The following is a 12,413-nucleotide window of genomic DNA, read 5'->3' on the forward strand; positions in this document are numbered from 1 at the left end:
CTGGTGATAAACACTTTATAGAGGGTGGCATATAGCCACAAGTAGTCAGTAATTCGTTCAGGTTTTCAGCTTCAGGCCAAGCCGTATAAGCAAGGGTAACCCAGTGTAAAGTTTATTTAACTAGGATAGTGGGTAAAGCTCATCTGCAGGTCAGGACACAAGCATTGTGCAATGATATGGACAATCACAGGACCAATGGTCCGCTCACCCTGACCGTTGTGGACAAGAGTCTCTAATAGATGGCAGGTGTCCCAGGTATCTCTATAGGATGCCGTCTCTAAGGGGATCTCTCGCGAGCATCCTATGGAGATACCTGGGACACCTGCCAGCTATTAGAGACTCTGACTTGTTCACAACGGTCGGATGAGGGGACCAGCGAGATCCCCTTAGAGACGGCATCCTATTGAGATACCTGGGACACCTGACAGCTATTAGAGACTCTTGTCCACAACGGTCGGGTGAGGGGACCAGGGAGATCCCCTTAGAGACGGCATCCTATAAAGATATCTGGGACACCTGCCAGCTATTAGAGACTCTCATCCACAACGGTCGGGTGAGGGGACCAGCGAAATCCCCTTAAAGACGGCATCCTATGGAGATACCTGGGACACCTGCCAGCTATTAGAGACTCTTGTCCACAAGGGTCGGGTGAGGGGACCAACAAGATCCCCTTAGAGATGGCATCCTATGGAGATACCTGGGACACTTGCCAGCTATTAGAGACTCTTGTCCACAACGGTCGGGTGAGGGGACCAGCGAGATCCCCTTAGAGATGGCATCCTATGGAGATACCTGGGACACTTGCCAGCTATTAGAGACTCTTGTCCACAACGGTCGGGTGAGGGGATCCGCGAGATCCCCTTAAAGACGGCATCCTATGGAGATACCTGGGACACCTGACAGCTATTAGAGACTCTTGTCCACAACGGTCGGGTGAGGGGATCCGCGAGATCCCCTTAAAGACGGCATCCTATGGAGATACCTGGGACACCTGACAGCTATTAGAGACTCTTGTCCACAACGGTCGGATGAGGGGGCCAGCGAGATCCCCTTAGAGACGGCATCCTATGGAGATACCTGGGACACTTGCCAGCTATTAGAGACTTGTGCGCAATGGTCTGGTGAGGGGACCAGGGAGATCCCCTTAGAGACGGCATCCTATGAAGATATCTGGGACACCTGCCAGCTATTAGAGACTCTCGTCCACAACGGTCAGGTGAAGGGACCAGCGAGATCCCCTTAGAGACGGCATCCTATGGAGATACCTGGGACACCTGCCAGCTATTAGAGACTCTCCTCCACAACGGTCGGATGAGGGGACCAGCGAGATCCCCTTAGAGACGGCATCCTATGGAGATACCTGGGACACCTGCCAGCTATTAGAGACTCTTGTCCACAACGGTCGGGTGAGGGGACCAGCGAGATCCCCTTAGAGACGGCATCCTATGGAGATACCTGGGACACCTGCCAGCTATTAGAGACTCTTGTCCACAACGGTCGGGTGAGGGGACCAGCGAGATCCCCTTAGAGATGGCATCCTATGGAGATACCTGGGACACCTGCCAGCTATTAGAGACTCTCGTCCACAACGGTCGGATGAGGGGACCAGCGAGATCCCCTTAGAGACGGAATCCTATGGAGATATCTGGGACACCTGCCAGCTATTAGAGACTCTTGTCCACAATGGTCTGGTGAGGGGACCAGGGCGATCCCCTTAGAGACAGCATCCTATGGAGATACCTGGGACACTTGCCAGCTATTAGAGACTCTTGTCCACAATGGTCTGGTGAGGGGACCAGGGCGATCCCCTTAGAGACGGCATCCTATGGAGATACCTGGGACACTTGCCAGCTATTAGAGACTCTTGTCCACAACGGTCGGGTGAGGGGACCAGCAAGATCCCCTTAGAGACCGCATCCTATAAGGATACCTGGGACACTTGACAGCTATTAGAGACTTTTGTCCATACCGGTCGGGTGAGGGGACCAGCAAGATCCCCTTAGAGACAGCATCCTATGGAGATACCTGGGACACTTGCCAGCCATTAGAGACTTGTGCGCAATGGTCTGGTGAGGGGACCAGGGAGATCCCCTTAGAGACGGCATCCTATGAAGATATCTGGGACACCTGCCAGCTATTAGAGACTCTTGTCCACAATGGTCTGGTGAGGGGACCAGCGAGATCCCCTTAGAGACGGCATCCTATGAATATATCTGGGACACCTGCCAGCTATTAGAGACTCTTGTCCACAACGGTCGTGTGAGCAGACCAGTGGTCCTGTGATTGTCTATATCATTGCACAATACTTCTGTCCTGACCTGCAGATGAGCTTTACCCACTATCCTAGTTAACTTTACACTGGGTTACCCTTATACAGCTTGGCCTGAAGCTGAAAACCTGAACAAATTACTGACTACTTGTGGCTATATGCCACCCTCTATAAGTGTTCATCACTAGTGGAATAAGAATCAAGTAAGTAAACCCAGTGGCATCGCTCTTTATAGGGTCTACTTTTCAAGTGTGTGAATTCCCAATAAATTACCCCCTTATCCCCCAGCTGGGGGCTTGATGGTTAATAGTGACGGGATATGCACATTTAGTGATGGTGCTAGCCACCAGGACTTATGTGCCTATCTAACCGCCTATTCACCTGGGTGCATGTGGGGTGTGTGTGCCTGTATATACGTGACGCAGCTGCTTTTATATAGACAACGTTGTCTTATTTTACTATTAGTCTAGGTGTTGGTGGTGGGTACCTAGTTTTTTTATTCTTGTTTTCATTAATTGTGCAATAATAAAGTTCCCTTAGCCCCGGTTCACACTGGGACGACTTGTCAGGCGACCTAGTCGCCTGAGGAGTAGCATCCCGTTCTGTGCAATGGAACCGTTCTAATCGGAGCGACGCAAGTCACTCCGACTTAGAAAAAGGTTCCTGTACGACTTTGGGGGTGACTTGCATTGACTTCTATACAGAACTCATCTTGCAATTTGCCGCTGAGTCGTGTCCTGGGTCGCCTGAGGCAGTCGCGCTGTAAGTCGTGCTGCCTCAGTGTGAACCGACCCTTAATAAGCAGCTTGGTCCGCCCGTGACTTCCTTTCTCAGGTGGGTCTTCTTTCCCCCTGTTCTATTTTTGTCCGAATTTAAGCCCCCCCGGAGACAGCACCATAGCCGGTGAGCCTGCATCTTAAGGGACGCTACACCTGTTACGCACATCAGCTTGATGGTGCAGTGTATATACAATAGTGAGCTGATGGTTCCCTATCATTTTGCACTAGTTGTACATCTTTTCACATTTCTCAGCCTCAGGAAAAAACAGAATTGCAGTTTTACAGAAAAAAAAAAATATAAAAGAATATAATATCTTAGATATCAGGATAAGCCACTTAGAGATGGCGTTCTATTCATTCTCGCTGAGCAGACCGATTAACCAACGTTGAGAATGACACTTACTTGTTGCGGAAGAATTTGCCGACGCGCTCGTTGTTGTTGATGAAGAGTAAGGTGACGCGGTGTAAATACAGGTAGACACAGCACACACAGCCGCACACAACGCTGGAAAGACAAGAGAGCACAATAAACAGTAAAAGAGGGTCTGTGAGTCTACAATAAAGTGCGCTCATTACACTCCATCAGGTGGTCATTCAGTGGTTCAAATATTCCTGCCATAGTTAGAAACATAGAAGAGCGATGGCAGATGGTCCATCAAGTCCACCATTTTTTTGTTAACATATTGGGTTAAAATGTCCTGAGCTGTACAGTCTTTTCAACAAAGACATCTTACTGAGCATGCTCACTGCGGCCTCATTCATATCTATAGGTGGGCCTTACTCACTATGGTTCTCATTCATACCTATAGGTGGGCCTTACTCACTGTGGCCTCATTCATACCTATAGGTGGGCCTTACTCACTGTGGCCTTATTCATACCTATAGGTGGGCCTTACTCACTACAGCCTCATTCATACCTATAGGTGGGCCTTACTCACTATGGCTTCATTCATACCTATAGGTGGGCCTTACTCACTACGGCCTCATTCATACCTATAGGTGGGCCTTACTCACTATGGTTCTCATTCATACCTATAGAGGGTCGTTTATTTGTTGCAGTGCCGTGTGGCCTTCAATATGTGGGCAGGACTAAGCGCCTTCTCCAGGTGCGACTTAACGAACACATCACTAATATTATCACGGGATTCAGGTATCATTCAGTGTCTAAGCACTACTTATTGGTGCACGATAGGGACCCCTCAGGTACCCTTTTTTTAGGGATAGATAAGTTTAGACCTCATTGGAGGGGTAGTGCACTAATTAGGAGTATATCCCAGCTTGAGATGAGCTGGATCCATAGGTTAAGGACGTATACACCCTATGGGTTAAACATTGACATGGATGTGAAGGCGTTTATTGATAACTCATGAGGTGACTTTATTGTATTTTTTATCTATACCTTTTTATATGTCTATATGTGTGAAATGTACCCGTTCTGAGATGTTCGCTAGAGGACGCCATGTTCATTATTTGATGTATTCTATATATAGATATTTTTCCTCTTTATTCACTTTTTAATTCTTTCACATTTATTTATATTGTTGGGAGGTTTGAATATACTCCTACAATACTTACTCCCTCCTACTATGAGCCTTATTACAGGGGGTTTTGGTCACTTTTTCACATTTAGGTATGTGGTAACATTTTTTTATTCTTTATTTTTGTTTAATATTTCACGATATTAAACTTCCACATTTTGGTAGAATTGTTATGTAATATTTTTTGGGCACGTTGTTGGTTTTTTGCGTGCCCTAATTTAGGGTGCGTTTTTCGCCCGTTCTTTAATGGTTAGGGCACTTGCCCATACCCATTATGGTGTTTTAACGTGTTCCTGTTGACATTGTGTGCATATCAGCCAACTACATGCTTCAGGGATAATTAGGGCTTTTCGCCCACATTTAAGATGGCGTCCTCGCCATCTTGAATGGCACTTGCCCATACTCATTATGGTGTTTTAACCTGTTCCTGTTGACATTGTGTGCATATCAGCCAACCACACGCTTCAGGGAGAATTAAGGCTTTTGCCCACATTTAAGATGGCGTCCTCGCGCTCGCAACTCAGAACGAGGCTTGGATGTCTATTTATTGGTGGTGGCTCACTGCGTTGCTCGTCCCCATTGAGAACGTCCTTTTGATGACGAAACGCGTCTGGGTACGCACGCAGCGACGCTACCACGAGACCAGGAAGTAGGACGAGCTTCGCTTCCATGCTTGTATGCCGGCCGGCGACATATACTTATGCGATATAAGTGCTTTTATTCTGTGAGTGCAATATTTTATTTATTAAATTCGTTTTTAAACGTACTTCACCATGGAGAGTTTATTTTTTATATTCTGGGTGGTTTACTGACGATGTGAACTTCGGGTTAATGAGGACGTATCAAGGTGCTCTATGTCAGCTCCTAACCTATTAAGAACCTGTTTATCATCGTGAGTTGGTAAGCACAATCTACAGCCACGGTGGTGGGGTTTTTTTCACTTCCCTCCCCCTTTTTTTTGGTTGTTTTTATGTGCACACCAGGGTGATTGGTATGTTCGTATGTCCATGTTTAGCATTTAACATACTACACTATGGCCAGTTTTTCTTGTGTTTGCTTCTCTCCTGCATTCATTGAGGGGATTTTGATCTGACCACGGACGGTGCTGATTGGTCCAATACCTCAGAGGCCCTGGCAAGGGTTTTTTGCCATCCGCTTATATCTTTGGATTTCTGGTAAGAGCAATCATAGCTCATTTGGAACAGCATCCACATTTATACTGAATACCTACTACTTTGGGAATTTGGACTTTTATTTACTGGACTTGTTTTCTATATTTTTGTTGGTGTTAGGTCACACTATTAACTCACCCAACACATATAGCCTTTGTTTTAGCGCAGTTTATTTATTTTTATTTGTTTTGTTGGTGTTGTCGCACTGTTTACTGCTGCTTATTCTTTTGTATTTCTAGCGCGGAATTTTTTCTGTTTTATACCTATAGGTGGGCCTTACTCACTGTGGCCTCATTCATACCTATAGGTGGGCCTTACTCACTACAGCCTCATTCATACCTATAGGTGGGCCTTACTCACTACAGCCTCATTCATACCTATAGGTGGGCCTTACTCACTATGGCCTCATTCATACCTATAGGTGGGCCTTACTCACTATGGCCTCATTCATACCTATAGGTGGGCCTTACTCACTGTGGCCTCATTCATCCCTATAGGTGGGCCTTACTCACTGTGGCCTCATTCATCCCTATAGGTGGGCCTTACTCACTGTGGCCTCATTCATCCCTATAGGTGGGCCTTACTCACTGTGGCCTCATTCATCCCTATAGGTGGGCCTTACTCACTGTGGCCTCATTCATCCCTATAGGTGGGCCTTACTCACTGTGGCCTCATTCATCCCTATAGGTGGGCCTTACTATGGCCTCATTCATACCTATAGGTGGGCCTTACTCACTACGGCCTCATTCATACCTATAGGTGGGCCTTACTCACTACGGCCCCATTCATACCTATAGGTGGGCCTTACTCACTACGGCCTCATTCATACCTATAGGTGGGCCTTACTCACTACGGCCTCATTCATACCTATAGGAGGGTCTTACTCACTGCAGCCCCATTCATCCCTATAGGTGGGCCTTACTCACTGTGGCCTCTTTCATACCTATAGGTGGGCCTTACTCACTATGGCCTCATTCATACCTATAGGTGGGCCTTACTCACTGCAGCCTCATTCATACCTATAGGTGGGCCTTACTCACTGCGGCCTCATTCATACTTATAGGTGGGCCTTACTCACTACGGCCTCATTCATACCTATAGGTGGGCCTTACTCACTACGGCCTCATTCATACCTATAGATATGTTGCCACCTCATCCCTTTAAACCCGAACACATATGAATTACACAGGTTCTGTGGCTGATTAAGGTGCTAATTAAACTCACTTGGTGCCTTATCTGCATTAAATTAGCCTCAGAACCTGTGTAATTCATAGGTGTTTGGGTTTAAAGGGATGAGGTGGCAACCCTACCTATAGGTGGGTCTTACTCACTGTGGCCTCATTCATACCTTTAGGTGGGTCCTACTCACTATGGCCTCCAACTGTCTAATGGAGTTTGGCTCACCCATAAGAATAAATGAGGGTCATGGTGCGTATGCAGAATAAGAAGGGGGCTTACTTACAGAAAAGGCTGTGCAGTACCGCAGGGTCACACAGTGAAGATCACAGGGATGGGAGGAAGGTTAGTATTCGATCGGGTGGGCTGCACTACAAGGGTGGCAGTTTTCATATAGAGAAAGAGAGAAAAATAATAGAGAGTGAGCAAAAGAAGAGTGCACAAGAGAGAAGAGGCAGAGAAAGAAAAGGAAGAGATACTAAAAAAAGAAAGTAGAGAAAGATTAAAAAAAAGAGACAACTTTTTCAGGAGTCAGACATGTGACTAAAGGAAATGCACAAGGAGCCAGGAGAGGAGACCTCTATATGGGGCATGGTCTATATGGGCAATTGCCCTTCTCAATAGTGCTCCATTGATCCATGGGCATATGTGGTCCTTGCATGGGAGAAGGTAGAGAGTGAGACTGACACACTGAAAATCAATAGCAATGTTGTGGTTGTTGGAAATGTATCCCTGAGGAAGAAATTGATTCTGGAGGTTCGAAACATGTTGGATTACCCATTCCATTAAGCAAGCTACAACTAGGAATCATACCTGTGGAATGTAAATGGTTTTGGGAATACCACCCAGCATGTATACACAATTTGTTGCCAAATCTTTTTGTGTAACGGATGTTTTTGTACACCAATTTTCACTATGTGAGATTTAAAATTATTCAGAGATTAAAGATGCAACTTTATAGAGACTACAAAAATTATTTTGATTTTTTGACTTTGTTGGGTTGCCCTCAAATCCCATAGAGGGTTTAATCAAATAAAAGAGAAAGAGAAGGAGAGAGAGAGAGAGAGAGAGAGAAGAGAGAGAGAGAGAGAGAGAGAGAAAAAAAGGAGAGAGAAAGGAGAAAGAAAAAAGGAGAGAGAAAGGAGAAAGAAAAAGGAGAGAGGTGGAATTTTGAAAAAGGAGAGAAAGAAAGAGAGAGATGGAAAAAATGAGAGAGAAAGAGAGAGAGAGGAAAGAAAAGGGGAAGAGAGAATAAGAAGTGGGAAGAGAGAATAAGAAGGAGAAAGAAAAATAAGAGAGGGAGAAAGGAGAGAGAGAGAGAGAGAGAGGGGGGGAGAAAGGAGAGAGAGAGAGAGAGAGAGAGAGGGAGAAAGGAGAGAGAGAGAGAGAGAGAGAGAGAGAGAGAGGGAGAAAGGAGAGAGAGAGAGAGAGAGAGAGAGAGAGGGGGAGAAAGGAGAGAGAGAGAGAGAGAGAGAGAGAGAGAGAGAGGGAGAAAGGAGAGAGAGAGAGAGAGAGAGGGAGAAAGGAGAGAGAGAGAGAGAGAGAGAGAGAGAGAGAGAGAGAGAGAGAGAGAGAGAGAGAGAGAGAGAGAGAGAGAGAGAGAGAGAAAAGAGGAAGAGAGAATAAGAAGAGAGAGAAGAGAAAGACACATAAGGAGAGAGAAAGAAAAATAAGAGAGAGAGAAAGAAAGAAAGAAAAGGGTGAGAAAGAAGAGAGAGCTAGAAAAAGAAAAGAGAAAAAAAAGGGAAGAGGATAAGAAGAGGGAGAGGAGTAATAAAAAGGACAGAGAAAGAAAAATAAGAGAGAACAAGGAGAGAAAGAGAGAATGAAAAGTCAAAAAGGAATAGAGAAAGAGAAGAGAGAAAAGGAGAGAAAGAAGAGAGAGATTGAAAATTGAGAGAGAGAGAAAGAAAAGAGAAAAGGGGAAGAGAATAACAAGAGAGAGAAGAAAAAGAAGAGAGGTAAAAAAAAATAGGAGAGAGAGACAGAAAAGAGAGAAAAAAAAAGGAGAGTGAAAGAGAAAGAAGATAGATATAAAAAAGAAAAGAGAAAGAAGGGAGAGAGAGAGAGAGAGAAAGAAAAGAGAAAAAAAAAGGAAGAAAGAAAAATAAGAGACAGAAAGAAAAGAAAAAAGGGAAGAGTGAATAAGAAGAAAGAGAAGAGAAAGAAATATAAGAGAGAAAGAAGAGAGAGAAAAGGGAGAGAGAGAAAGAAAAGTGACAAGGGAAAGATAATAAGAGGAAGAGAAAGAAAAATGAGAGAGAGAAAGAAAAGAGAAAAAAGAAGAGAAATAAGAGAGAGATAGAAAAAGAAAAGAAAAAGGGAAGAGAGAGAAGAGAAAGAAAAAGAAGAGAGAAAGAGATAAAGAAGAGAGCGAGAGAAGAGAGACTAATGCCCCGTACACACGGTCGGACATTGATCGGACATTCCGACAACAAAATCCTAGGATTTTTTCCGATGGATGTTGGCTCAAACTTGTCTTGCATACACACGGTCACACAAAGTTGTTGGAAAATACGATCGTTCTGAACGCAGTGACGTAAAACACGTACGTCGGGACTATAAATGGGGCAATAGCCTATAGATTTCACCTCTTAATTTATTCTGAGCATGCGCGGCACTTTGTCTGTTGGATTTGTCTACACATGATTGGAATTTAAAGGATCGGATTTTGTTGTCGGAAAATTTTACAGCCTGCTCTCAAACTTTGTGTGTCGGAAATTCCGATGGAAAAAGTCCAATGGAGCCCACACACGGTCGGAATTTCCGGCAACAAGCTCCGATCGCACATATTCCGTCGGAAAGTCTGACTGTGTGTACAGGGCATGAAGGTATACAGGTAGTCATCCTTCAAAGTCTAACTAAACCCTCAGCAATAAAGTCATACAATTTTACAGGTCATTATAAAAAATAAAAAAAAAACATCTATTTTTTTTTTTTTTATGATCAGAAGGTTCCATGTGTAATTATAGAATTGCTCCTCTATACTCCATGTTTGGACCATGCACGGTCCAAAGCGCTGATGTATGCAGCAGGTGTCTGGGTACACTGAGGGAGAGTGTGCATTCTGAGGGTGACTCTGCATTTGGCATCCATTTACCATTAAATATAATATACTTGTGCGCTGCTATGGACCTCACAACCAACCAAAACTGATATACAAAAAAAATACCAAAGAATATTATATCACTCTAAAAATACACATGAAAAAACTGCAACCATTAGCAAGTGACCTCAACACTCTAAAACAAATAATGATAATAAAAATGGCGTGCTATTAAATTATTAGCGAACGATTTTTATTATCATCCATTTCACATATTAGTGAGATGATACTCAGATGTTTTTAATATATAGGTAATGCGACATTGCCTTACATTACTCTCCGTACTCACAGGAGCTTGACTTTAATATCTACATGTACTCAGCCAAACTGTATGACTGGTAGGAAGTTCATATTTTGTCTATGGCTCCTTCATGGAAAGTCACTATATTTATTACCATCAACCCGCGACCTTTGTGCTCAAGTTTATGCAGATGTTTTTTGTTGATAAGGAATGAGGTGAAATGCATCTCAGGAGGTGATTGCTGGGAATCCTTTGAATTTGTTTTGTACATGTGAACTCCTATATATGTAGGGACCTGCCCTAAGCAGGAGTTTCCTGCAGCCTAAATGTAGGGTTGAAGCTGGGCTGTAGCTGAGCTTGGATGGTTATAGCTCTGCTTTTGTTGGGTTTCCCCTAAGCATGGAGTATTGTTTACTTCTGCCTGTGTTAGAGTAGTGTAATATTGCTGACTTATAAATATTCGTGTCCACCTGGCTAATCACTAGGAGGTTTATTGCCAGTGCTGCATGCTGGAGAAAGATTTAAATATGTGGGGTGTCCTTCTAGAAGGATCATTGTCTCCTGGGCTCCTGCCAATAGAGGAGATCCTTGTGTTTTAAGCTGTGGTCAGCAGAGGAGATCCTGGTCTCCTAGCTGTGGTCAGGAGAGGAAATCCTTGTCTCCTAAGCCGTGGTCAGGAGAGGAGATCCTTGCCTCTTAGGCACTGTGGTCAGGAGAGGAGATCCTGGTACTCTAGGCTGTGGTCAGGAGAGCAGATCCTTGTCTCCAAGGCTGTGGTCAGGAGAGGAGATCCTGGTCTCCTAGGCTGTGGTCAGGAGAGGAGATCCTGGTCTCCTAGGCTGTGGTCAGGAGAGGAGATCCTGGTCTCCTAGGCTGTGGTCAGGAGAGGAGATCCTTGCCTCCTAGGCTGTGGTCAGGAGAGGAGATCCTTGCCTCCTAGGCTAAGGTCAGGAGAGGAGGTCCTTGCCTCCTAGGCTAAGGTCAGGAGAGGAGATCCTTGCCTCCTAGGCTGTGGTCAGGAGAGAGGATCCTTGCCTCCTAAGGTGTGGTCAGGAAATGAGATCCTTGCCTCCTAAGGTATGGTCAGGAAATGAGATCCTTGCCTCCTAAGCTGTGGTCAGGAGAGGAGATCCTTACCTCCTAGGATGTGGTCAGGAGAGGCAATCCTTGTTTCCTACGCTGTGGTCAGGAGCGAAGATCCTTGTCTCCTAGGCTGTGGTCAGGAGAGAAGATCCTTGCCTCTTGGGCTGTGGTCAGGAAAGGAGATCCTTGTCTCCTAGGCTGTTGCCAGGAGAGGAGGTCTCTATTGGAAGTCTCTGCCTCCCAGGCCTGCTACCTGGGGAGGGTGAAGCTAAGAGTTGGCCTGTGTTTAGGGGCTGAAAAGTCAAACATAAAAGAAGATCAGGAGAGGTGATCCTGGTACTCTAGGCTGTGGTCAGGAGAGGAGATCCTTGTATCCAAGGCTGTGGTCATGAGAGGAGATTCTGGTCTCCTAAGCTGTGGTCAGGAGATCCTTGCCTCCTAGGCTGTGGTCAGGAGAGGAGATCCTTGTCTCCTAGGCTGTGGTCAGGAGTGGAGATTCTGGTCTCCTAGGCTGTGATCAAGATAGGAGATCCTTGCCTCCTAGGCTGTGGTCAGTAGAGGAGATCCTTGCCTCCTAAGCTGTGGTCAGGAGAGGAGATCCTTGTCTCCTAGGCTGTGGTCAGGAGAGAAGATCCTTGCCTCTTGGGCTGTGGTCAGGAGAGGAGATCCTTGTCTCCTAGGCTGTTGCCAGGAGAGGAGGTCTCTATTGGAAGTCTCTGCCTCCCAGGCCTGCTGCCTGGGGAGGGTCAGGTGAAGCTAAGAGTTGGCCTGTGTTTAGGGGCTGGAAAGTCAAACATAAAAAGTACGGCTACTACTACTAGTACTTCTTCTACTAGTACTACTACTTCTCCTGTTACTGATATCGGCCAACATGATATGCTTGTCTGTGTGAACTGGTGCAGAGCGTTTAAAATAACTTGTCAGGCTACAATGTGCTACAAAAAACTGGCAACCGATCCCACACAGGACGTCGACTCACTGTTACCAAAGCTAAATCAGGTAACGTAAGATGGCTTCAGTTCTGCTCTCCACCCGCAGAAGAGGTTCCT

General features: G+C 45.5%; 1 protein-coding gene across 1 annotated transcript in view; it reads right to left on the reverse strand.

The window, feature by feature from the left end:
• Positions 1–12,413, reverse strand: part of LOC141133641 (chloride channel protein ClC-Kb-like) — a 70,328-nt gene that overhangs the window by 29,656 nt on the left and 28,259 nt on the right. Inside the window, exon 9 of the mRNA XM_073623136.1 lies at positions 3,452–3,553. Coding sequence (XP_073479237.1) covers positions 3,452–3,553 — 102 coding nt within the window. The remainder of the gene's footprint in view (positions 1–3,451; positions 3,554–12,413) is intronic.

The sequence above is a fragment of the Aquarana catesbeiana genome, linkage group LG03 (genome assembly GCF_042186555.1).
Source record: "Aquarana catesbeiana isolate 2022-GZ linkage group LG03, ASM4218655v1, whole genome shotgun sequence".
Classification (NCBI taxonomy): Eukaryota; Metazoa; Chordata; class Amphibia; order Anura; family Ranidae; genus Aquarana; species Aquarana catesbeiana.